The sequence below is a fragment of the Pelodiscus sinensis genome, chromosome 1, assembly GCF_052426305.1.
Source record: "Pelodiscus sinensis isolate ZL-2025 chromosome 1, ASM5242630v1, whole genome shotgun sequence".
Classification (NCBI taxonomy): domain Eukaryota; kingdom Metazoa; phylum Chordata; order Testudines; family Trionychidae; genus Pelodiscus; species Pelodiscus sinensis.
This window is the reverse complement of record NC_143052.1, coordinates 147,933,282-147,960,980: the sequence shown is the minus strand read 5'-3', so window position 1 is coordinate 147,960,980 and position 27,699 is coordinate 147,933,282. Positions and strand designations below refer to the sequence as shown.

The following is a 27,699-nucleotide window of genomic DNA, read 5'->3' as shown; positions in this document are numbered from 1 at the left end:
GCAGTACATGCCAGAGTTTGAATGTCAGTAGCCTTTCCACCAAGTCCAGGTCTCCTGTCAGTGCCCTATTTTTAACTGGAAATTAAATGTTTCATGGTTGATTGGAGCCACAGCCTGCTGCCTCCTTCTGGCATTCTCATTCGTGTCCTCTCTAGCTTGCATTCCACTCACAGGTCATCCAACTGCCTGGGGTTGAGCCAGCCCCTAGGCCCTTTATAGCTATTGGCCAACTGAGACACGTGTGACTTTTCTGACGTAGTGACTGCTTCAGCCCTCTCATGGGAAAGTAGTAAGTTGATGATGGCCTCAGTCCATATTGCCTGGTTCTCAGACTGGGGTAGAGGCCAGATTCAGAGTCTGGTCTTACAAACCCTGCAAAGCCCATGAGAGTGCTGCATTCACACACTGCCACTGCTGGAGTGGGCCCTCAATGGGCCACAGAACCTGAGCTTGTCCCTCCTCTTTTCCCAGCTCATGCCTGAGGCAGTTTTACCCAAGGTCAGGGAGCATCATGTGGGCCCAGCTACAGCATGTTCTCCTTGATTACACAGTGAGTAACCATTACAATTCAGCCTCACCTTGCCCCACAGACAGAATCCACCTTGATATGCACCTCACTGCACTGGATCTACTCTGCTTGCTGAAGCCAAGAAGGCATGCTAGCTAGATCCTGAGTGTGCACTGGAAGATATTAGCTGCTCTAATTTATGTCCCACAGAGCTGAAAGAATAGGCCAAGGGAGCTGGGACAAAAGGCAAGGGGTTCGGGTTGAACATGTTGCGGAATTAACAAACAGCTGGAGGGCTGAAAAGATCAGAGCCACTCAAACAGATCACAACAGTCCAAAGGGCCTCAGGGGATTGAGTAGGAGGCAGCAGCAGAGAATGAGAAGCAGGGCAGCTCAGGCTGGGAGAAACCTACTGTAGTTTTGGGGAGGAATCTAGGTTGCATGCCTTGGAGGAGTGAAGGGACATCCCAGAGCAAGAAGGAATTTATGAACTTGACCTAAGGCCATGCCACAGGCAGCGCCTCCAATAGTAGAACTGTGGGTTTGGATTCAATTAGAGCATGGGCTTAATGAGATTGATTTAAACTGAAAAATCCTGAACACAATAGATGCTAATTCCATGTATCTATGCAGCAATTTTGTCGTGTGGAATTGACCAGGTAATACACACTTGCTTTTCTAGAATAATTTAGGAGAAAAAAACCCCATAAGCCTCTATCAGATCTTGGTAATTCAGGAAGTAATATACCCTCTATGGAGTCAATGCCCCAGGATAGTGTTTAAGAGGTGGTGTGCTATAGGAGCCATAAATCCCATTTGTGGTCATTAAAGATCACCCAACTCTAACCATGGGATGAACATTTGCTCTGGGGTCCTCGCCAAAATCCAGCACAAGGTGAATAGTGTTCTACTTAACTGAATTCTCCTGCACCACCTCTCATGTATTGTTACGAGTGTTAGGCAGCTACCCCAGAGGTATCTACATGTCATCAATGAATTTAACAATCCTCAGTGCAAATTTGTAACATGGATTGGGATTCTCAGGGAGGAAAAGCACTGTAGAAACGCAAGACTGGGACAGTGTTTCTCAATATCTATAGTTTCTGTTCAGACAGCTCAGAACGTGATAGGTCTCTAAGAATAAACCAAGAGGAGCCTCTTTGCAATATAAATTTGTTTTTATTGAAGCAGCAGTCACATGACCTTGCATCTAGAGTTTAGGATAGCGACAGAACGGATTTGGCCAGGTCAGCCAGCCCAAAAAGGATTTTTTTTGTTGCGCTAATAGACATGTCATGTTTAATACATACATTATCCAATATTGGAAAACCCAACTCAGAGATAGCAACGTGCTGATTTGTTGGAGGAACAGCCCCACTGGATGTGGTCTTGACAAACTTTACAGATCACCACCAAATAACATTACTAATGGGATCAAATTAAAAAAAAAAGATGTGTGGTAATCAAAGCCAGCAATTTACACAGGTTCTTAGCTTGCCCCTATAGGTGGAGGTTAAAGTGTTTTTGTTTTTTAATGCACTGCCGCAGGGTTCCTCTCTCCATCAAACCAAATGGAATTGTAGACAGACATTGGCATCTCTTGGAAAAGTATCATGGAACAACATAGATAATTTAAGAAAACATGCTTATTTCTTGTGTTTTAATTATTACAGTCATGTCCACCTATTTTTGGAGGGTGGAACGAGGTGTGGGGTGAGGAATGGGAAGAGCAGGGGAAGAGGAGGAGAGAAAAAGCAGGGTTTTGAAATAAAGACCACACACTTTGCATTTTTAAATTTAATTTCCAGGCTAACCTACTTTTTATTTAATGCAAATTACAGTACCAGTTAACTATTTCCGAACCGAGTCACACAGAACAAAATGTATTTACAAGGAGATAGGGGGGCTGGGGAAAATAATAAAACATTAAGCATACTTTCCACAAAAAAAGTTTATATTTAAAAAGAAAAAAATTCAGTCACAGAGGCATTCAAGTAGTAATAGTTATACAGGTTTTGCTTTTCCTTTAAATCAAGACAGATTTGCACAAGTGTATGCCATAGTTTGTATACAACCCACAGTCCTTAATATATATATTTATTTTTTAGATTTCTGTTTTTAAGATGGAAGTGGTCACGCTAATTTGTGTGTGTACAGGCCAAAGTGATCCATCAGCAACACATTAATGAACGCAAATTTTACAGGCAATAAAACAAAGAACACAAGGAAGCTACTTTTCTCAAGATGACCCCCTATGTACAGTTTTTAGGGGGTGGTGGTGTTGGTGGTGTTTTGCTGTTATTGCAGTGTTGCAAAATGAAACAAATTCAATGAACAAAAACTTACAAAAACCCCTGTGGAAATAATGGAAACATCAAGTATGCTTTTTTATAGTCTCAGAAAAGAGTCAAATACTTTTACTGTGCTTTTATAGTTTGTTTTTAAACTTCGGAGTAGCTGAGATTTCTAGTAGAGAAAAGTTTACTGGTAATTTTTTTAAAAAGCATAACAAGTCTGGGAAAATTAAAAATTATCTCTAGTTGCAAGCATCTGGTTTTTTTTTTTTTTAGATAAAATTTGGTTTGAAAACTAGAAAAATGAACTGGGATCTTGGATCAGCCATTTTAAAAAAATGTAGTGTGAAATGACCATCATTCATTTTTTCCTTAAAAAGGTCGCTAACTTTGAAATTAAAATACCAGTGTCTTGATTGATGTCCACCAGGGGGGACAGAGAATGTAATTAATTCCACCTCAGAAATATATGCAATTGCAGAGTACACAAAATGACAGATCAAGAACATACTTCATTAAAAACAAGCCAAAATAAAGTTAAATTTAAAAAGCTAGTAACAATTCCAAGTGGCCTGTCAAAAGCAAACTGACGTCACTGACCTTCGTGTCACCAGAAAGAAAGTGCAGCCTCTGCCTCACTGGAATGGACACGAGATGGATCAAAAACACAAAAACAGCAACCTTTGGTTTGGTAAAGAGTTAAGTGTTTTCCCATTCAAGACAATCTTATATGGAATACTAACAAGGTAGAAAACACAAGTGAACTAGTTTTAAAAACAAGGCCTTAGTGCTGGGCACACGAAATCAAGAATAACATTAATGCTATTGTGAAGAAAATAAACGGACTTTGGGAAGGGGGTGGGGAAGAGCAGAAAAGGGAACAGGAAATTCCCTTATTAGAAAAATGCTAGAGTGTTCTACAGTAATGGCTCCAGACCACCACAGTTATTCTGCAAGTTGTCTGGCTATCAATGTAGAATACTAGGGGGATTTTTAATTTTCTTTTTTGTTTGAAAGCCCAATATGCTCTCTCTTTAATACAGCAAAGAGACAAAAAAAACCCCAAAGGCTCCTGGAAGCTGCTGTCCACAAGACCTCTGGACACAGGGATTGGGGAGAGACGAGCAAAATCTAATCTAGCCACTAGCTACCAGGTGCCAAGAGGGCAAGTGTAAAATTAAACCAGTCATTGCTATTAGGGCATGGTGGCATGGGCAACTTTAGAACATCCAGAACAAAGCCATGGCTTGAATGAAATGAATTACAAACACAATTTCCTTTTGTTCCACTACTGACCATGGTATCACTGAAACCTTACAAGCACTCAAAAGGGTTATAAAGCAGGGGAGCAAAGATGCCATTTTGTCTGGGATATATCTGTTAAAAAAAAAAAGGAAATAAAATTAAAAAAAAAAACCTCATGGAAGCAAAGGCACTCCAAACTATATAGATACACTATACATCGCTAGAGTTATTGTTACAATAATACAGGCCGGTACCTACTGTACAGAGTTAAAACTATATGGCTTTAAAAAGCTCGTCTACATTTTGTCTGATTATTAAACAGAATCACTGCCCTGAATGGTAACTTTTTGCTCATTAATAACAGTTCCTGGGTCCACATATTTACATACAAAACAATAAAACTCAAAAATTTAAAAACAATCAAAAATAATGTACAAGCTTGAATTTGGTGAGGAGCTCCCCCCTACCCTTATTTACAACAACAACGGAGAAAAATATTCAAAGGCCTGGATCTAACAGGTACAAAGGGTTTGTGATCCTGCCATGATCTTTGAAAAATAAAGTCAGATACACCAACCTACATGCACAGAAACACAATTGCACTACCATGAAATAGAACCAAAAGAATGAGAGAAAAGCTCTTAATGCTCCTCCTCTAACAGCCTTGAATGTAAAAACAACCAAACCACCAAGGACAGCACCTAAAACAACCAGCCTTTTATTACCACCTTTTATTGGTAATGAATTGTTCTTAAGTCAAGAGTAAATGTCTTTGCCCAGCCTTCCAGCTGCCTTGTCTATAAAGCAGATCTAGTCATGCTACTGTCACTTTTCCTGTCTTCTAAAATCTCTCTGGACATTTGATCATCCAGGCTCTCGTCCACCATTCAGGGCACTCACTAGCTGATTTCTTGTAATAACACTCCTTTCAGGCCTCAGTTATTTATTACAGGTGCTGGGACATGTTTTTGTTCAATTGTGGTTTCCTTTCTCTTCAGCTGGAATTGGTCTAGAGCGGCTTTAAAATATTTTGGTGTGCCCAGTTTTGTTAAATAATGAGGGGCATAATTAAGGTGGATTTCCATTCTCTTTCCAAATATCCATTCATCTGTGCAAACAACTCCCCGCCCAGACATCCACTGTTTATCAGACAGGTCAGAGGGAGCTCTACTGCTGCTAAGAAACATTCTTACAAAAAAATCTCACAAACTGGGGCAAATACGAAGCACAGTAGGGATGGGAAATGTACTGAATTCATAAACAGACTTCTTGCCACCCTGCAATGACTGAGTTTACTTAGATGCTACTGTGGGCTACTCCTGGGCCACACAAAGGTCTGTAAATGTCAGAAACAATTTATTGTGCCTTAAAGATCCACAGGTCAAGTAATAGCCCATAAGCACCAAGGTGACTAAGGTTTCTCTGAATGTGTATAAGGCCTACATGGACATCAACCTCAAGGGTAAGACAGATCAGGTCTCAAAAGTCTGTTTCTACATTGCAGCAGCAACTTCCCACTGCTCACCTGACTCTTCCCAAGGAATATTGCTTTAACTTGAGAAATGGAGACTTTGATTCTTACACCATTCACTACAGAAAAAACCCTCCAACTCAGACTGGAAACAAGCATTCATCTTATGCTTCAGACCGACCATTTAAAGACTGTAGAAAAAATAAAACTCAGAACGGAGTACTGTACTGTGTTACACATGTATCTATTTATATTATATACACACACTTCTAGAGTCAGCTTCCCCACAAGTTAGCAGGTACAAGTTACTGTTGATATCACTGATGTGTATTTTATTAATATTCTATCAATATGAAAACATTGTCATGGCAGCTCCAACATGCATCAATAAATAAAGATAAAAAAGCAGGAGATTAAAAAAGATGAAATTAAATACAGATTCTAGCCATGGATTTAAAATCAGAACTATCTATGGAGAGTGGTAATCTGCAAGCTCCAACTGCATTAAAAAAACTACAAATAAACCAGTAGATTGTTACAGTTCACATTATAAACCCTGATGTCCTTTTCCTGTGTGCATCTCGGGAAAGGGCATCCTGTTCAGAGCAAAAAACTGAAAAATGCTTTCACAGTGGCCACTTTCCAAAAGGCCCCTCAACTCTGCGTGTCCCCTTCCTCCTGGGGGATTCCGTTCATCGTCTTCACTGCTGGAGATTAGAGCTGACTGGCCATTTTCTTGCACTCCTTGGCTCTTTTAAAAACAGAAGTCCAAGACCTGGTGGAGGAGCTCAGACTAGGCAAACAAGCTGCTTCAATAAAGCTAACCAGCTAGGTCTGACATGCGTGTGTATATATTATAAATATACATATACATATATGTATATATCTCTATCCCACTTGATTGACTTTTTCCACAATGAAGCTGCAGGTTTCCCTGTTGCTAGAGCTGATTTTTAAAGTAAGTCTTCCACTAACAATTTCAAGTTTAGACATACAGTAAACACCCCCACCCCCCTTGGCTACCTATTATCCTATCACATTTCCCCCCTCCCCCCAAACCATGCCAAGGACAGTTCTTCAGATAGCCTAGATATGGATTCACTTACAAGAAACACCTAGCTCTGTTGAATGACCCTGGCTAAGCTCCCAACCAAATTCAAGCTGTGCACTATACCAAACTCTGAAGCTTCACTTAAAAATGAAAATAAAAAAAGGTTATAAAAAAAAACTTCAGCAGAGAATGAGTTTTTTTTTCCCCCTTCTTTCTGTTGTGGGAGGAGGCATGAGGCAAGAGTCCTGGTTCAAAGTACACAACAGCGAACTTTCGTTATGAAGAGATTGTCGAGGGGAGAGACATTGGTGTGTTCTATTGCTCCACTTTCCCTTCTCCCCCCTCCCCCACCTATTCCCCTGCCCTGGAGACCCCGCAGAGTGAGAATACAATGAAACTGGTTTGTATTTATAGATATTTTACAAGGTTAAATAGAACAACAATAATAAAAAAAATTGAACACTAAAATGAACAGGGTTTAGTTTTGTTTGTTTTTTTCCTCTTTTTAATTTTCTTTCCAAATGTGACCAGTGTTGCTGAGCGAGACTCAAATTACTGGTGATTTTTCCTGTGCAGCTGGCTTGCTTGGGACCACTTCAGGAAGAGTTGGAGGCTGATGCTGAAGCTGCGTTATTGGTCTGACCTCGCTCTCCTGCATTATCTGCCAACAACAGAAAGGGGAGAGCAAAAAGCAGTGTTACTTCCAAGCAACAGAAACATTAATCAATGGATTTGACCCCACAGTCCCCATCAAGTTAGAGCTGATGTACTCCGCATCACCGTGCCATGCTGGGGGGTTAAGATGCTCTGAACACAATCATGGTGAGGAGGGAGTGATTCATTGGGGCATGATCTGCATGAAACATATTACCGACTCAAATGCAGCTGCAGAAAAGCCTTTTTCAAAAGCTGAAGTCAGCCCTGAACTAGAGTTTAGAGCCCTGTAAGCGTGCCTAGCTGTATGTCCTGCTGCAACGCTCATGGTCCTATTAGAATTCAGTAACTTTACTGGTATGATAAGCACACTGGCATTCCCAAGGTTCAGACATGAAGTAGGTGTGGCTACTGGTGCTGAGGCTTTATACTGGGTGTTCATCTACAAGAAGCCATCTCTTGAATGTGTGAATGAGCAGAGACAATCAAAGCAAGAGGCCATAGTCTCTGGTAGAAACAGCTTGCATATTAATGTGCGATCCATGCACTTGTTCCCTCAATACATGTCTTCCAAGTATATTGGTTTATTTTGTGTTGCTCAGCACAACTTAGACTTCCACCTTCCTAATTGCTGAAGCAGATTAATGTCCAGGCTGAAGCCAGTAGCAAGGTATACACAATTATACTGCATTGTTGGGGATCAGTGCCGGGTGATAAATAATCTGAAACACCCTCTCTCTTCCCTAACTCAGGCAACAGTATCCAGTGGCAAGAAACTCTACCATGTAAGGTGGACAAATATCAAGATGCTTTCAAAAGAAGTGCAGCAAAGGATTGTTTCTTTTTTTTCCCCCTATTTGGAAGCTATTCATTCAACTGCATCCTTTCATTCAAGGAGAGGCACGGATCATTTCAAATGCATAACAAAACAGGAATCTGTTGGCAAGCAGGATCTTTGACTGATCAAAAGATCCTTCCAGAGAGAATCTCAGTGTTTTACTGGTGCATTTCTGAACATTTAGAGAGAATAGGTGAGGTGTAAGAAGACTGGAAAATTTTTTAAAAAAGGATAAAACAAAAGCCAAGATGTTGTTAAGCTGAGTAAAATATTAGCGGGAACAACACAGAAACCTATATATATATATATATATAAACGAACAAGAAGCTACGAAAGCCCCTTTAATATGGATAATACAAAATTGGCTGACAGATGATGAAGAAAAAAATGTATGATCACTTAAAATACTAAGCTGGAGAAAGATAATGAATGAGGGTTAGCACAAAGCACTCTCTCTCTTCTCTCTCCACCCCAAACTTTTAAATGTTGGTAACACTGCTAGACAATATTGATCTCCTGTGGTCAGGCAAATTCACTCGGCACTGGTCAGGTCCCAAGGATGGGCTAGAGAGGTTCAACCTGTACAGAGGAATCTATCACCTCATGGTTAAGATTAGATTGGATGAACAGCATAAAATGGAGCTCTTGAGAGAAACAGGTGCATTAAAAAAGGGAAGAGAATGAGTTTAGGTGAATACAAGAATACAGTTGAAGTAAATCATTGAATAGCACAAATACAACATTGGAGGCTATAGAGAAAAACTGGGGTTGACACCATCTCCAAAAGCACTGGATGACCAAAGAGTCAGACAATATGCTGCAGGAATGACAAGGTAAACAGAACATCATCTAGGAAAAAAGGAGACAAATAGAAAAAAACCATGACCACCTTCCTGCCTCTGAGAAGTAATTACCAGGCTGAGAAAGTAGGATAATTGAGCCACGAAGGGAAATCCTACTCCAGATAGCAGCTTACTGTCCAGTCCTGACTTCTCTTCACCTCAGAATAATTCCTCAAATTCAGTAAAATATCACACCAATGTACTTAGGATAGCAATCCAATATTTTAACAGTATGTTGTTAGCATTATTGACAGCCCTTGAATTTAAAATATAGACCCTGCTGTTCTGACAGCTAACCTTTCATACTAACTAGCTCATTCACTATCACATGGAACATACAAACGGACACACTGGGTCCTCACAATGGGTCCTCTAGCCCAGTATCCAGTCTGCCAACAATGACCAATGCCAGGGGCTTCAGAGGGAATGAACAGAACAGGTAACTATCAAGTGATTCCCTCCCATTCCCACTGTATCCCATTCCCAGCTTCAGGCGAACAAAGGCGAGGGATACCCCAGAGCAGCCTTTGCATCCTCGCTCACCAGGCTAATAGCCACTGAGTGACCTGTCCTCTGTAAAACTTACCTAGTTATTTGATTGCTATAGTCTTGGCCTTCACAACGTCCTCTAGCAGGGAGTCCCACAAAATGACTGCATTGTGTGTGAAGAAACCCTTCCTTTGATGACCCCTAGGTTCTTGTGTTATGAGGAGTAAACAACACATCCTTATTCACTGTCAATAAATATGTAACTGGTGTGGAGACCTCTATCATATCTCCCCCCTAGATGTTGTTTCCAAGCTAAAAATCCCAGTCCCACTGGGTGAGTGTACACATAGAACGGAGTCACTGTGGTGCATACCCCCAGCATGCTGTGTGTGCCACTTGCTGGAATGTGCTATGACTCTTGATTTATTGCTCCTGAAGACAGCACAGCTAAAGCACATTATCAATATGTAAGTACCAAACAGAGGGGCATGGGGAAAGATCTACCCCAAGTATATAAATAAAACCTGCTTTTCTCATGGCCAGGTTTCTAGCCTGTGTTTTCCCTCAGAGCATACGCCTCTGATCTGTTGTGTGCACACATCAGAGCAGGGGTGGGGAACCTTTGGCTCACAAGCCGGATCCAGCCCATGAAGCTCAGGGCTCCCCGGCCAGCAGTGCAAACCAGTGTTGGTGCTCCAGCCACACAGTGGGTGTTGTGGCTTGAGCACCAATGCTGGCTCCCTGTTGCGCACGTGCGTGGGAGCCTCGTGGGCCTGATCAAGGCAAACCAGGCAAGGGGGAAAAATCTCAGCCAATGGCATGCTGAGCCACACAAAGAGAACCTGTCCCCTGCCCCCCACAGGAGCTATGCCAGGTAGGCGCCCCATTCCCCTGCTCTTCCTCTCCCACCGAACCCCACACCTCCATTCCTGTCCTGCTCCTGCACCCCTATCCCACCTAGACCCTGCACGCCTCGCCCACACCCTCACCCTCACCCCGCTTCCTGGCGGCCCCCTCCCACACTATGAACCCCTCATTTTTGGCCCCCATCCCAGAATCTAGGCAGGCCCCACAAAATCTACTAGCCCTGGAGTTTGAGGGGAGTGAAATGTCTCTTTTTGCTGCTTCTCAGCTGGGGACCACATCTGTGAGGTTTTCCTTTGCTCCTTCTCATTTGGGGACCAGGTCAGTGAGGATTGTGATTCTTCTGGTTTGCTTCTCACTCGTGTATGACCCCTGACTGATTTTTCTGTAGGCTAGTGGCTCCCGAACCCAAAAAAAGTTCCCTGACCCCGGATTAGAGGAAGGAATAAGCAAGGAAACAGTCTCGGTTCCCATACTTGTGGGTCTTCTACAACAATCTATACAAAGGCTTTCCAATGTGGGGTCAGATTGTACATGCTAATCAGGCAGCTGGTACATGCTTGCAAACACCAACGTGGCATATACCATGCATTCCAGGAAATGCACAGCCTTGGCTTTTCTGCAGGGTCTGTGCTAGCACAGGCCAGAGTGCAGGCTTGGGAGCAAGGTGAGTACAGCATATGCCAGTTCCCATGTCTCCATACTAAGATGCTGCACTGAATACTCCCAGTACACTCAGATTCCTCTCCTTCCATAGGGAGTCAGCAGTTAAGCAGAGTCCATGAGGCAACCTGTGCTTCTGGCAGAACCAGAAAAAAGCCAAGTATTTTGAGGTAGATTCACATTTGTGCCCGTGACACACATTGTGCCTAAGGTTCCTGCTAAGTCTCCCCAGTGGGAATAAATGTTATGTGCACTGAGGCATGTGTGATGTGCACCTGCAGCAGAAACAAACCACTTAGCTGTGGGCACTCTACTAATCAGTGGGTGGCACTGGAATCTCTCCAGAGCAGCTGAATGAGCGCACAGTTCACAGGGAACAGTGCTGGGGAGATGCCTGCAGCAGGCACACCTCACCAGGTTGTGGCTTGGGATTGCAGCAGTGCTTAGGGTGAGACTTTCAGCCAGGTATGGCCAACCTGAGCCTAAGGAACCACAGTTTACCAAGGTACATTGCCAAAGACCTACAGTAATTTGTCAGTGGTCCCCATCAGGTGCCTCCTCTCCCATCTCCAGCATCTTTTGCCCACCAGCAACCCCACCGATCGGCACCTCCTCTACTTTCCCCGCGCCTCCTGCCCACTGCAGTCAGCTGTTTCATGGCACTCAGGAGGCTCTGTGGGAGGAGGGAAGGAGAGAGGGTGCAATACACTTGGAGGAGGAAGTGGAGCCAGGAGATGAGCACTGGAAATGTGGCACTTGTAGCTACAGCCCCGGAGTCGGTGCTTGAGCAAGGAGCTGCATATTAACTTCAGAAGAGCCACATGTGGCTCTAGAGCCACAGGCAGGCAGCCACCCCTGCTCTTAGCCATAAGCCTTCTCTCATTATCAGCCTGACCGCTCTGAACGCAAAGGAGACAGATTATGTACTGTGTTTAGGCCTTGTTACTGTCACCACAGCCATCGCAAGAGAGGTCGTTTTCTACTGATCTTTAAGGCAGCATTTTGCTGTTGCTTCTCCCAGTCCTTCTGCAATTGCCTCCACTTTCTGGCTGGGTACGTGGTATCCCTCAGAAGCCTACCAGAAAGATGGCTACATAGAATGGAGCTGCAGCCAGGGAACTACTCCCAGATGCTACCGAATTTAAGAAAACTTGCCATAGGGCTTTTCATTCCCAAAAGATCACAAAGCTAACCTGGAAGATAATCTGCCAATAATAGAGGGTCCTTAAAGGACAATTTAGGACTCAAGAGGAAGGGTAGGGTGAGAGAGAATTCATCAGTGATGTTGTGACCCTAGAAATCTAGGGCATCATGTGGGTTTTTTTTTTGTTCTTTACAGATAACTATAAGTTAGTGATCTAAGCCCAAATCTGGCAACCAGAAATTTCAGTCACTGACACCCAGGGCAATCTGTGCACTTTTCTGAGCCTCATCTTCCCTATCTAAAAATTGGGATAATACTTGCCCCTCTCTCTGGGAGATGAGAATTAAATGCTTTCCACGTGCTCTCAAGGTGAAACTGCACATCTATGTGCTAAATATTACTTTATTATGAATATCATCATAGTCTCATGCAACTGTTCTGTGCTGGCAGGCACCTCGGGTTCCATTCTGCCCCACCTTGCTGCTGGAGATGCTGGAACATCTCAGTTAAGACCAAGAGAATTAATATAGCAGGACATAACAGGAAGTGATCCCTGCAGCTGTGCTGGCCAAGCTCCCATGTGGGGCGTCTAACGCCTTCAGGTAGTTCCTTTGCTGGTCAGCATTTCTATCTGGCCACTTATTGATCCAAGAAGAAAAATAGATGATAGTGTCATAAGGGATTTATTGGTACTTTTAAGGATGACCTGCACAACTAAGAAGTGAAAAAGCACTTTAGAATGGGTGTGTTGTTCACAAAGTCTATTAGAATACATTTATCCCACCCCCAAGTCCTCATGTATTCAAACACGCCACTGCCTATATTTTAAGGGTAATATGATAAGTTTACAAATGGTACCAGAGCAAAATTTCTCCTTGTAAAGCCAGCCCCTGTCGATACTGTGATCCCGCTCTATAGGCCTCCCTGAATGAGAGGTAATTTAAAACCAATGCATTTGGAACTCTCTTAAAAATTGCACACAATAATTCTCTTTCATATACTGCCATCATTCCAAGGACTGATCTCTCTCGCTGGACTAGACGCAAGGGATGTTCACACATCCAGGACTACATATTCCTGCTCCGAGTTACAGGCCACAGACTTTTTTGAAGAAATCAGTCTGGAACTTAACTTCATTTACAGGTTTGATTCCTATCACAAAGGTATGAATAAAGACATTGACTGGATGGCCCACTACATTGCACATCCTAATGGCATAAAAGAAACCAAAGGGAACTTAAGAACAATTTGCACCTTCTCTACCAGCTTCATGTAGCATGGAGACTCTAACTGACTATTCCTTCTCCTCCCCCCACCCCCACCCCCTATTTATTTTGGATCGGGACCTTTAATAACTCCATTCCTCTGAAGAAGTGAGTTGTGCCCACAAAAGCTCATGATACCCACCTACGTGTTTTGTTATTCTGCAAGGTGCTGCAAGACTTTGTTGTTTTTTAAGTTTCTATTAGTTTGGGAGACTTTTTCTCCTGGGAGCATTTCAAACAGGAGCTGTTTGAAGTACATTCCAGGAGGGACTATCAGCATGTGAAGTTCAAATAAAGCTGTCAAAGTTGCATGATAACTGCATTTCTGCATTCAGCTACCCACCCAATGTGCAAACACATTCAGACATGCTATGGACCAGTGGATTTCAAACTATGGGTCATGACCCAACACAGGGTCGCACAATGAGAGGCATTGGGTCACCTGGCTGTAGGGTGACCTGGTGACTAGTGGGGGTACTAAGGCAGCATTCTGCCTGTCCTGGCACTGTGGACCACGCTGCATCCCTGAAGCCACTAGCAGCAGGTCTGGCTCCTTGGCAGGAAGGAGAAGGGGGGGAGAGACACAGAGCTCAGTGTGCTGTCCCCATCATGAGCACTGGCTCCAGATTCCTACTGGCTAATGGGAGCTGGGGGAGAGTCTGCATCTGTGGGCAAAAGCAGTGGGCAGAACTGCTTGTGTGCCTCTGCCTAGGAGCCAGACCTGCCGCTGGCTGCTTCTGGGGCACAGCACGGTCCGTGGTACCAGGCGAGGCAGGAAACCGCATTAGCACCCCTGCTGCAGTGCTGACCAGGCTGCTGGAGGCAAGCCAGTGCCCCAAATACCAACTCCTTACCCCAGTCCCGAGGACACCACCCCCTCCCGAGTCTCTTCCTGCACCCCAAATCCCCTCATTCCTGGCTCCTCCCTCCAGAGTCCACACTCTAGTCAAAAGATATAATGAGTTGCAATCATCAATAATTTTCTTCATCTGGGTCGTGGAAAAACAAGTTTGAAACCTACTGCTGTGGCCCAGAGCCTCACCTCAGTAATTTGGTGTTGATCCAGAGACTCAGCTCGTGTAAATCACAGTGAAAATCAAATGCTGGTTGTGACTACACAGAGTGTGTGTCACGCACAGTATGTGTATTCCAGATGCTGGCTATGATTCCACAGTTAGAGCTGAACTGAGTTTTGCACTTAGAGCTTCAACCCATCATTTCCTACATACTTTTACACGTGCACAGGCGCACAGAGTGTACGATTCTAGAGGTGCAAGGGCAATTCAGTTTGCACATGGCTGCGTCATCTAACGTGTTTGCACAGGACCTAGCACAATGGGTGTGACTAGATCTTCTAGGTGCTATTGTACCAAATGTTAAATAAAGGCGAGCTATTACTCCAAACACTGTGCATTTCACATGCCAACAGAATTTGGGGAGAGAAAGTCTAACTCTCCTGACCAGCATTACCATGCTAGATTTGGGAAAAACCACCAATCAGAGGTTATTTTAGAACAGTGGTGAGGAACCTAAGGCCCAGGGACCGGATGTGGCCCCTGGCTTGCCTGGATTCAGCGCGAGGTTTGGGGCTCCCCGACCTCCAGCACTGGGAGCCCATGTGGCATTCTATCCCTCCTGCCATCCCTCTGTGGGACTAGAGCACCCAAATCTACTATCCTGGGCCCCCCAAGATGTGCAAGGGGAATATGGGTGCAATGTCAGTGAGGGTGGGGTTTTGTTGGGTTTTTTTCTCCTTCTCACTTGTGTGTGGCCCCGACTGATTTTTCTGTGGGTCAGTGGCCCCCAAATCAAAAAAGGTTCTTTTCTAACCATTGGTTCCCCCTCCCAGTTCTGATCAGCATCAGCCCTTGAATTTTCAGCTGTTGCATTATAAAGACACAGATTTAATGTTAACATGTAACACTCCAGCCCCCATGAGAAGTGAAAGTAATTCTGTAATGAAACTCTAAGATGGGTTGTTTGTGAGGACTGAACCTGAACTCTCTGGATTTCAAAGTCTGAGCTAACAGATTAGGACCAGTGGCTTGAAGGCACTAAGAGTTAAACTCATAAAGAGACACTATAATCACTATAATTGGTCTAGCAGGAGGGGGAGGGGGGAAAGAAGGAGGAGGAGAGGAGGAGGGAGAGTGTTAATGTCACATGATAGTTACCATGCAATTATAACCAACTCTAACTTGTGTTACTTTTAAAAACCTCCTGCTAGGTCTCCAATCAGCTAGCACCGCACCACTGGAAGCCTGCCTTTGAATAGTTTATTTACCAAGACAAGCAATTTGCTAGAAAACATTGCCATCTGACACAGGGCACCCACGCTGACAGCAAACCCATTCCGATGCTGCTCTGATACTGGTTTAATAATTACAAGACTTGCTGCTCAGAGTCTAGGCAGTGAATTCTATTGCCAATAGTAACACCAGATTTAAAGCAAATCAGGCGCATACAATTTCCAATAGAGCCTACTCCTGAAATCTTAACTCAAGCAAAATTAACACCACACAAGTTTGGGTCCAAGGTCATCAAAATAGCGGCATATACAAAAGACCATGAAGGGGTAACTGAATGTTATCCAACACCAAACTACATATCAAAATTCCCCAGTAACTGCAAAAGTTTCTCACGAGGATCAAAGACACATTTCCATTTCAGCTAAAATGGCTACTCATAGGAGGGTTAAAAATGCTGACATTAAATTAGCCATTTTTTAGAACAGCTCACATTCTGGACTTGACCTGGAGTGCTTTCCCTCATGTAAGCTCTTCAGACGCCAGGCTAAGCAAAGCAAGGACACTGCATTTTTAAACTCACACTAGGGAATTTCTCCAAACCTTCTGTACCCTGTGCACATCTTACAGCACCTCTGAAAGACAACACCTTCAGCCACACAAGACCTGGAGAGCGTACTGGGACACTGGCTCAGCACTAATTCAGAGAAGAGTACTCTCTCTTGAGCCATCAACACTGTAGCATGCAGCATCCTGGATTTGCCTTGGAGTTCTCCTAGTGAAGATAATATAACACTGCACAACTTGTAAGTTCATATAGGATCACAACACACCATGGTGTATCTCCAGGCCAGCAATGAGGCTTTAGATGTGTTAGGCAGCTAGAGACAGAGACAAAGAAGAGAGCCACTCTCAGAAATGGCAAAAAGCCAGAGCATTATTTGGTGATGAAAGCTGCTAGAAGGGCATTCACAATAAGAAGCTGTTACTGCTTAGGTGCTGCAAAAATCAATACACTGAAAGTGAATCCTTTGGGTAATCCCTTCTGCTAATGTATTTTGCATTAGTGAGAGAATCTTTACCTACATGCAGTCAAAATCTGATTGGAAATAATCTTTCCAGATGACGTTACATTTACTGAGCTGACCATTCCTCGTTTTCGTGGGCATCTCTAAAACTAGCTGAAGTTAGCACTGACTTTGTTGAGCTCTAGAGTAGCTATGGGTGCCAGAAATTAACTGACCAGGAGTATCTTTGGAAGCTAAGCTTATTCTCATTGTACCACTTCTTCACATTAGAAATTTGAGTGAAAAAGACAGACACTAGGATGCATCATCAAAAGGAGCCAGGTTAGGACTCGGGTTAGTATTGCCAAAGTGCCCACAGCCAGCTAGTCTAATCAGACTGAGTTTTAAATGGCATTGGAATTAAATGATTCCTCATCCACCCCAGAGTCTGTTTACTCAAGATTCTTCATGGAAGGAGTGCAGTTTGAGAGAGCAGGGAGGCAGGCGCATGTTCTCACCTGAGGCTGCTGTAGCATTTGTAGGGGTTGAAGCAGTTGCTTGATTCCGAGCATGAGCAGGGATGAGGATCGAAGCCAAAGATGGGTTACTTGACAGTTCTGGAGGGGAGGTGGAACAAACAGAGTTAGCTTATAGTCCACACAGAACCTCGGCATGCAGATTAACTCCTTGGGTTTCTCAGAAAACGTTACCATCAATGAAATGCATGTCCCAATAAACAAGGTCACATTACACTTCCATATAGGTCCACGAGCAAGAGGAAGCCACAGTGATATCCAGCATAGGAATCCAGCTGTGTTAGCTGCAAGAAGCAATCATTTCCCAGGGAAAGGAGATGACCATGGAGTTAGCAAAGCACCAACTAATCCTGGTCCTTGGAAGCAGCCTGTTAATGTGATTTGTTTCTGAGAATCACCCTTCCCCTCCACGAACATACACTGTCTTAGTCAGCCAAGAGGAGAAGGCTGATGACAACAGCGTCTTGCTTTGGGCATTGACTGTTAGCGATTCTCCAACAGCTCTAAGGAGTCAAATCCTTGGCTCACAAAGTCATGCAAGCTGGATGAGGTAATAGCTTGTATTGGACCAACTTCTGTTGGTAAGAGAAACAAGCATTCAAGAGATGCTATAATACTGCTGAGATGGGATGGTGCCGGTCTCACTCACCAATGCAAGTTGGTCCAGTGTAAGTTATTACCTCACCCACCTGTCCCTCTAATATCCTGGGACAGACATGGCTAAAACTGCACTGCATTAAACTCCACTAGTCAGGGACGCTCCACACTAACACCATGGACATAGCTGAGTCTCCTTATATGCTGCCAAGCAGTCTAGCTGGGCAGATATCTCCTTTAAAGACACAGTGAAAAGTCCAGGGGTTTGATTGTCAGATCAGTTCAACAGAACACAAAAATATTACTACTGTTCTTTCTAAAAACCAAAGAAAAACAATTAAGTCACTGAAGCCCCAAATGTAAAATAGATTCAATATGTATCTGAGTAACAGATGTCTCATAATGGCAACTGCCGGTAACACTGAGCTGGAGATGATGGCTGGCGCCGACTAGGTCATCAAGTGATAATAGTGCAGGCTGCCCGGAAGGGATCTGTCAAGTACCACACTGAAGCCAGCAATGGCGCAGAAAGGAAGGAGCGTCTCTCAATGGCTGTGCCAGGAGTGGAAGAGACTGCCTCTAAAGGAAGGCACATCCAGATACAGCAACAGGACAGTCACCTCAAGGAAGGAGGAGAAAGACAAGTCTTGGCACTGCAAGAACTCTCCTGGGGGAGAAGTGCATGCAGGCAGTGGTTAATCTAAATTCTGTAGAGAGAGAGAAACCTGTTGCGAAACCAAGCCCGGTCACCCCAACACACACAGTGCAGTTTTGTACATGACTGCCCCGAGCTACTAGGTCTTATCTACAAGGCAGAGTAAAGAGCTTAAGTCTTTTCTCGAACATGAGCATTACATTTAGGCCTGACAAGGGCTGTGTCAATTTGAACCTCCCCCCTTTTCTCAACAAAAATACATTTAAAAAGAAAAAGTAATTGGCTGAGAAGCCCAGCTGGAGAAAGCACAGTTCAATTGCTTACTAACCTCTCACCAGTGTACAGTTTTGAGCTGTACTTCTATAAAATACACAAATTCTGACTGGACAGAAGCAAACATGCGTCACTGCAGTAACCAAACCAATACAATCCAGTGATGAGCACACCGCTACTAGTCACTCCCTGCCCAGAGACGTTAGTCTGCTATTTTCCCTCCCCAAGAGGGATTTCCTTAATCAGTTGGCATAAGGAAGCCATTGTGTGTCTTGCTCTTTCATACAGCTCCTGGAGCAAACAAATATACTTTTGTTAGCCTTGAGCTTGTAATTCAAGTGGGAAATGAGGTGGAAATATGGACAGCTATCCAAGCTTGAATGTAGCATGCCCTTCATCTTGCCTGACAGTACCTCATGACAGTAGTGTTTGAGAGATGGCAAACCCAGTTAAAATGTACTGCTACCAAGTGTCTAGAGCCAGACCTCTGTGTCTAAAATGTATGGCTGACCCAGTATAACTACAATGCATCAACACTGCTTTCATCCCATTGTAATTCTCCCGGCATCTGGTCACTAAAGAAGTCCGCTCAGACTAGCAAAACGGCCACTGTTACTCACTAAAGCACCTTCCCACCTGTGGTTCAGGCAGAAGAGATCTACTAGAAGTGCAAATATGTTTGCAGCTATATGAGGGAGTAGAGATAACAGGCAGAAGACACCAACTTCTTCCCCATTGTATCCATGAACATAAATTCAGGATTCTGTGAATTGCACAGTATTTCAACAAGAGAGGGACGGATCAGTTCATAGAAAACAGAATAACTGATCCAAACCAAACTGAACTTTTTTGAAGTTTAATTGAAGATTTGGTTAAAAACTTAATTACATTTGTGCTCTCTCATTTGTGTGTAGCTGCCACACCCCTCATGGTTCTGCCCAGTACTGGGCATGCAAAATACTGCAGCAAATGACTGGATTTGTGTTACCTGCAGGCTGCCTTCCTGCCTCCCTTCTCTCTGATTTCCAGCCCAGGATTTGAAAAAGAACCTTAACTTTAGGGTGTCTAATTGTATTCAATCCCCAGCTCAGGACCCTGAAGCCCTCTCCACACTCTGTTAATAAATTAAACTAAATATCCTTGTAAGCAGCCATGGCATCAATGCCGTTAGATTGCAAAGAATTTAGCACCTTCTGTGCGCACACAACTGTCCAAGATATCTTCCAAGGACTGGCTGCCACTCTGGGGACCATGTCTTGAGCTCAGGTCTAGCAGAAAAGTGCAGTTTAGAGAGAGATATACATCCCCAGCAGGGAAAAGGAAGTCAAACATTGTAGATGTATCAGTCCAGCTTGTCCTCTTAGCTCCAGCCCAATGAATTGTCTTGTGTTTAGAAATAGCCGAGCAGACTCCACTCCCAGTATCAATGGGTTAGTTACTTCAGGAATCCCAGGATGCACTGGTAAAAGTACAGTTTGCTGTGTTGGCAAACATTGTGTAACAGTCACAAGGACAAGTCAGGGGACCAAACTTTTCACAGAGTTATGCCCCTGCAAGCTTCTCAACATAACCAAGCCATTCAGAGAGTTAGCTCCCAAACATTTCACACTACCCCCCCTTCCAAGCCAAGTTATTTTGTCTGAAAGTAACCTGGATCCATGCAGCACGCCAAAGGTTATCGTGAGAAGATTTCTAGTTATGTGTAGAAACAGGTTTCAAATGAAACTTTTTTATAAGAACGGCTCTGTGTCAAAGGCAGAGAACAATTTTCTGATCTGCTGGTTCAACTACAAAACTTCACACCAGTAACAAAAATATCAGATGCCTGGCAAACTCATTGGTTTGGTACAGGTACACCAGCAATCACACACAATAAAAAGTGATTCTCTGACTATGGGTCATCAAATGATGCCACTGAACTACAGCCTACTGGCTGATTACAAAGGACCAGGAGAGCCTGTTTTGGAACAAAACATCAAAATTAATTCTGTCTATGAAGTGCTTCTTCCCAAAGGGACTATCTAGAGCAAGGTAGACGGTGTGGCGCAGGTGTCTGTAGCACGCCATACAGCAGGAAGGGCTGCAAGCAGTGAGAGAAAGGGACGGTGTGCTTGGGGATTAGCATTAGAGGGAATCATGGAAGGTTGTGGGAAGAGGAGGAGGGAGGGAGTCAGGGACTGCACCTCCTGGGAACTTGTGCTGGGGCAGGTGAATTGGGAGACTGGGAAGGGGGAAAGGAGGATGGATGGCCTAGCAGTAGCGCTATTCATGGGGGAGGAATGGGTAGGAAATCCAGGTTACCTAGACATGCAGAATACTGGTGGGTATGGTAGGAAGAGAGCTTGGGAGTGGTTGATCTAAAGCATCGTGAAAAAAAATGTGGGGCACTCACTGAGATTGTTTTTGCCAGGCAAAGTTTCTCCCTAGACACAGTTCAGAACCAATACTCCATCCTCAACAACAGTCAGCTGCCTTTGGCACCACTGACCCTAGTTATCTTCTTGAAATCATGTCTTCCCTATGCCTTCTCCTGGCTCCCCTCCTACGTGACCATATGAGGATCCTCCTCCAACTTTGTGGGGTTCCACAGGGTTACATCCATGGTCCCCTTCCCCTCCTTCTCTATACCTTCCCTCTGGATAATCTTCATCCGCAAACACAAATTCATCTAACCTCTTTGTCTGGATTGGAGAACTCAGAGTCACCAGCACAGTCTCCTTCAGTTCAAATTAAATCTCAGCAAGACTGCAGCAGAGGGTGGGAGTAAACCCAATTAAGTCTTCAGATATGTTAAAGATTGATATAAAGAGGGTCAATTGTTCTCCATGTCAAATGGGGTTAGACAAGAGGGGCTTCCTCTGCAGCAAGGGCCATTGGGATGGATATTAGGGAAAACTTTTGAACTAGAAGCATAGATAAGCACCAAAATAGCTTACCAAGGGAAGTTGTGGAATCCCTTTATTTGAAGGTTTTTAAGAATAGATTAGATCAGTGTTTCTCAAACTGCTCCGCGGAGCCCTGGGGCTACGCGAGACATCTCCTGGGGCTCCGCGAAGTTGACAAACTGGAAACATCGATAGGTACAACACACACAATCAGTGGACCTTTGGGGCTCTGCATAAATTTTTACGCATGTAAAGGGCTCCAGAGCCCAAAAAGTTTGAGAACCACTGGATTAGATAAACATTGGTCAGGGAAGATATGGGTAGACTTGGTACTGCCTCAGCACAAGGAGATGGACTAGAATGACATCTTGATGGCCCTTCCAGCCCTACATTTCATTATTAATCTATTTTACACTTGCAGTTATAAGAAGATACTGTCTTAATGCCTGAAAACTGGAAAATGGAATCCTAAAACTACCAGCACAGATCAGATAAAACTGTGGGCTTTATCTTAGGCACTGGCTATTCATCACCATTTCCAATACACAGCTGGGATGATGTGATACTTAGCATCTTATGGAAAGCCAATCTTGCATGAAAATGATGAAGATTTTTTTATCCCCTGCTTTTGGGGTCTCAGACAATCAGTGAGAACCACAGGCACTCCAGAGTTGGACAGCATTTCTTAAGAATAAATCAATAAAGTGCTTTTTAAAAGACAAATGCAATTTTAAACAATGGAATTCTCTTTTAGCTTCATTTATTACATGTGTAGAATGATTTTTAACATATGTTAGTATGTTCATTTTCCAATGGCTTGTCCAGTGACTGGCTGTCCTCTGGACAAGGATCTGTGCACACAGTCCAAGGTGTAGGATCTCATGATGGCAAAAGAAGGCCAAGAAGCTCACCAGCTGTTTCTGGAGATGGCATTCAGGGGTATACTTTTGAGTGCTGCCCCATGCAGTGGATACTGCAGTATGTTAATCATTCTAAAATCATGTCTAAAATCTTGATATTGAGTGCTTTATTCCTTCCTTTTTTGGACCTGGTTAGTGGCCTACACTCAGCCATGACTGCAAGCTGTGGATCTAGCCTTAGATGTGGAAATATACTAATTTGCTTCTCTTGGGGTGAGTATAGCTGCCTGAGCCAGGTCCCCCCCACCCAAAATCTCTTCCAACATACTTTTGGAAAGCTCTACCGAATGACTATCAGCTCTCCAGTGGATTGCAGAGACACAAATGTTTGGGGAACAGGGTTAGAAGACTAGAAATCAGAGGTTAAAGAGTTGTCTGAGGTAGGGATAGCTTACCTAATGATTGTATATTTCTTTTTCTTAAACATTCTTCCTTCTCTTCCACATGTCAGGATATATATTTGTGTTTGTTTCCCCCCATTGCTTTTAAACAGTTCATTTGATGTTTTATACGCTTGTGTTGCCAAAGCAGAAGCCCACCCATTCATGTAGTTTTTAATAATGATTTATAATAAACGAGTTTAAATAATTAAATGCTGGAATGAGGATGGGGTAGGAGTACATGATAGAGATGTACCAAATGAGAGAATATCTTAGTAACATTTTAGCTCCTCACAAGCCTGAAGAAAAGATGTAGGCAAGAGGACCGTACCTGCAATGAAAAGGGGTAACTCAAGACTGGGAAACAACACAGTGGAACTGAGCTAATAGATTGGTTACAATGCTGATAGACTTTGTAATTTCAACAATACTAGCAACACCTGTGCAATGACATGTGTGGACAAAGCTTTTTGGAGATCTAGCAGGACCGAACAGTACCAGAGCCCCCCAGCCCGCCCGCCAGTGCGGTCCCCCCCATGCAAACTGGCCATACATGTATTCCTAAAACTACATTACAAATTGGTTTAGCTCATGGAAGGTGTTTTGGTACATCCAACGCATGCACTTCCCATGTAGGTAGTGTGAATCATGTTAAGTCAAAAGACTAAGCTTGTGTTTATCCTCCCTGATAGGGATCGAACTAAAGTTGTAACTTTCAAATCATGCTACATTGTACAGACAGACAAATCTTGCTTCAGTTACCTTGGTTACAATTGGGCACCATGTTCTAAAGTTGGGAGCATAGACCGGACTGTTTCAGGCATAAAAAGCTGGAATTTGCACTTACTCCAGAGCAGGTATCAATGCCTACACTACATGACCTGAACTGGAATGGAAACAGAGTCCTGGCAGGTAAGAGAGCACAGGGATTCTCCCTTACCCCAGTGCTAAGAGCTTGCAGTTATATATTTATAAGACTACACTATAGGTTGCACCTCCCAAAACCAGAAATCTCTGGGCTGGTAATATCAGAACATGGATGTTCCTTGATCAGAGAACCCTGGTGGCCTAGTAGCAGGAGGACAAACTAGGAGGGGCCGCGCTGAAGCAGCAGCATGGGACAGCCTGCAGCACTGGGACTGGGTCAGGGCAGCCTCCCGCAGTGCGCAATCCGGGCCAGCAACAGCCTATGACAGAGCCCATACAGCCTATGGAAATGGGACCAAGGCTAGGGCTGGTGGCAGCCCCAAGCAACGTGGGGCTGGACCCCCAGGCAGCCTGCAGAAGCGGGGCAAGAGCCCAGGCTCTCGGCAGTCCGTGGACGAGAGACCGGGTCCAGGACTGGAGAAAGCTCCAGCAGCCCACGGCAGTGTGGGGCTGGAGCCCCAAACTGCCCACGGAAGCAAGGCTAAAGCCCACAGGCTGCAGAAGAGCTGGGCCCCTGGCAGCCTGACCAGGGCTAGAGCCAGCCCCCGGTAGCATGGTTTGCTGAAGCACAGCAGGCAGTCCAGCTGGAGCAGCAGCAGTGGGGTCAGCAGCCTAGCAGAGGCTGGAGGGAGTCCCTCCACCTCCCCCCTCCAATCCCTGACAGCTGACAGAGGGTGGCTGGGGGCTGTGGCAAGGAACCATCGCTAGTATGGCAAATTCCCTGGTTCAGGACCAGTCAGGTCCCGAGGGTGCTGGATAAGAGAGGTCCCCAACATGTACGACACTAACAAGCTTGCATGCCACATTTCCTGCATTCCATATTTCACCAGACCAACTCTGAACACTCATCAAGTGTGAATGGAGAGATTAAATAGTGTAAGGGATGTAAGCGAGAAGGGCAAGGATGGCTAATTGACACTGGTGTGGCCACCAACTGTTCAACATGAAACATTCTGTGGTCATCCTGAGTAATTTAAAAAGTTACACACTCAAAAGTTCTTACTGTATTTAATGCTGAAGGACGGATGTAGTATTTACAGCCCTGGAGTACTGCAGACTCCATATGTGATGCCCAGAATGAACACAGTCTGGGCAGCGGCAGTGCAATGATGGAGTTTCCTCCATTGGTTCCCAACAACCTACCTCAAACATGATGAAACAGGATTATCTTTAGAAAACAATTCAGTCTCTGCTGGCCATTGGGTCCTCAACCTCTATGGTTAGGCGCCAATCAAAGGTGTCAGCTGGACTGTGGACACTAGGAATTGGACTGAAGCTGCAAACTTACTTTATGCAATCTTTCAGTCCCCTGTGGACTGAATTTGAATCAATAATGCAAGAGGATAACCATTCTATACCCTTTCTTCCCCTACCCCATAGCTGATTCAGTCCATTTTTGAGAGAGATTGCTGGTTACATAATTAGTCAATGTTCTTGTCCCACCTCTTGATTCTACTACTGGGAGAATGGTATTTGTATGACAGAACTTTTGGCACAGTGCTTCTTCCCAAGAGAAGGATCCTTTATGCTCACAGGCTACCTTGAGTGGTGAAGTTGAAGAGTGCAGGTTTCTCTCGCCCATTTGGTAGTTTGACATTTGGGTCCCGTAGTTCGTCAAAGAAAGAGTGCGCACATGCTTCCAGGGGAGTCAGGCGGGCGGTGGGTGTGTACTCCAGCAGACGGCTACATAGTGCGATTGCTTCTGGTGGCGTGCGGGGTCGGAAGACCTACAGAAAAACAAGAGACAAATTGTTTAGGCTTGTTTCTTTCTTCACTACTTCAGCAGCAAGCAAGAGCAATTAAATCTCTCAGTGCCCAGTGGTTGAAACGAAATGTTATTTGTGCTCAAATAATGGTTCTTCACTTGTTGGGATGGGAGAATCCAGCCTCCGGTGTCGAAAGGGTCAAGTGCAAAGGGTTATGCTATGTGAGGCAAGGTGCAATGCTAGTGAAAGACTGCATGGGAGAGCTCAGAAAAACAACTTTGTTCTTAAAGGGAAGATTCATGGATCTTATGACCACACATAGTGGGGTGAAATCAGCCATGCATATGATGGAGAAAACAGTGCAAATGAGCAGGATTCACTGAAAGTCAAAATTAAAAGGCTCTCCTGTGTGTATTTCGGCAGTAAACAAAAGATTTTCCCTTCTAGGCAAATTGGCCAGATTATTGCTATGGCTGACACTGTTCAAGTTTGCAGGTGCTTCTTCTTGACTTTATTGTGCTAAGTGAGTCCTATGAATTAATGGGGACAATTCCTGCACATTTGGAGTTTGTGAGAATGGCCAAGTTGTGGTGAGTGAGAAAGCTTTTTGACTCTCTCAAAAGTTTACCTTGAGTTTATAAACTAGAGTTCACAGCAGTTCCTTGAAATTGTAGTTCAGACCCCTTAAAATGGTCCTACATAGCAAGAATGACACCCCAGATCTAACTTCCCCATTTCATTACATTCAAAGCAAATTTGGACAGTCACATACATGCCCCTAAAACCCTGCTTCTGCAGTTTCCTTTCACTGTTTCATGCGGAATATAGGCCAGGGAGAAGTGTGGTGGGAGGTGAGGTGGGAGTGTTAAATTGTGAGATCAGAATTTTTTATGCAATTGAGCTAATCCAAAAAACTTCTGCCCCAATGCAGGTTACCCCAAAGCACCTAGCACCAAGGAATGACCTACAGATCACATGCTAATGGACTGCAGAACCCACACCTGTACAGACTCTGCTTCAGTGAATTTTAAACTGAAGTCAATTAATTAATTAAATTAATTGAAATTAATCAGGTCACCAACAATAATTAACTGATTTTTTTTACCCCTTGGTGCCCAGCAGGGTCAGGTGCCCAGCAGGGTCAGGAGCACCTGAGTTCGTTCCAATGCATTCTGTACTAATTCATCATGTCAGGGAATGGTGTCAAAGAGTTCAGGTATGAAAAGTGCAGAATGTGTTCAGGTTGCTGGAAAGATACTGTGACTACTACAGTGAGATAAGAAAAAGCTTCAGATTGGCCCTGACACCCAAATAGTGTAGCTGCAGTCATAGAACTTCTGCTGACTTGAAGTAGCTGTGTGTGTATTTCTAGGGGGAGAAGTGGATGGAGGCTATTTACATTCTGTGTCAAAACCCAATGCCTCCAGGGTTTGGATTAGTGACCACAATACAAGGGTATGGTGGCACAATATTCCCAAGTTACAGTCTCCTTTTATTAAATGAAGATAGAAAAACAAAGAACACTGAAATCTGCCCTTTTCAACAGGTATCCCTTTGTCTCTCCCCCTTATACTCTTCACATTTCAGGTCAGAGAACCCCTGTCAATATCTATATATAGATTTAAGAAACAACTGCTCAACCTCTGTCTGGACTGGGAATGAGTCACTCACCGTTAGCATTAGTACAATGATCCACATCAGAAATTGAAAAACCAAAAATCCCCACACAAATACCAACCCCCCGCAAATAAAATAGTAATTTAAAAGTGAAACATGTGCAGATCTAATGCCTGTCTAATCATTACCATCTTTTATATGACAAGGGAAAATATTCACCTGGCTGCTATCTGATGTGTTTGAACCCGACTTTTGCACTTCTAGCTTTTCTCTCTGATCTTTTCAAGACTAGCCCTAAGAATTCGAAAAAATGTTTAAGTACATACCCGCACTCCTGAGGTGAAATGTCCTGTTCCTGACGAGTCCTAAAGATGATAATGCAGTGAAATAATCCAAACAGGGGGAGTCAATCCAAAAGAGAATAGTCCAGCAAGGAAAAATATATCGAATATTATAAGAAATCCATGGTGTGGGGGACATAGAAAATGTTTATACAATTAGAAACTTTAAACATCAGTCTCCATAGCAGCTAGTCCAACTTGACCACAGTGTATGCCAAAAAAAATTGTGCAATGGTGAGGCATAGTATAGAAACATTTCTATGTTAATTTATGTTCCAATG

General features: G+C 43.9%; 1 protein-coding gene across 4 annotated transcripts in view; it reads right to left on the bottom strand.

The window, feature by feature from the left end:
- Positions 1-1,667: 1,667 nt before the first annotated feature.
- The window catches only part of GSK3B (glycogen synthase kinase 3 beta), a 227,808-nt gene continuing 201,776 nt past the window's right edge, over positions 1,668-27,699 (bottom strand). For 2 of the 4 annotated variants that reach the window (XM_075905448.2, XM_075905466.2), the window contains exons 9-12: positions 27,404-27,442; positions 25,295-25,481; positions 17,100-17,198; positions 1,668-7,230 (exon numbers count right to left, since the gene is read on the bottom strand). In XM_075905448.2, coding sequence (XP_075761563.1) covers positions 7,166-7,230; positions 17,100-17,198; positions 25,295-25,481; positions 27,404-27,442 — 390 coding nt within the window. In that variant the 3' untranslated portion in view covers positions 1,668-7,165. The remainder of the gene's footprint in view (positions 7,231-17,099; positions 17,199-25,294; positions 25,482-27,403; positions 27,443-27,699) is intronic. The other 2 variants (XM_075905473.2, XM_075905459.2) reach the window with 2 other exon arrangements.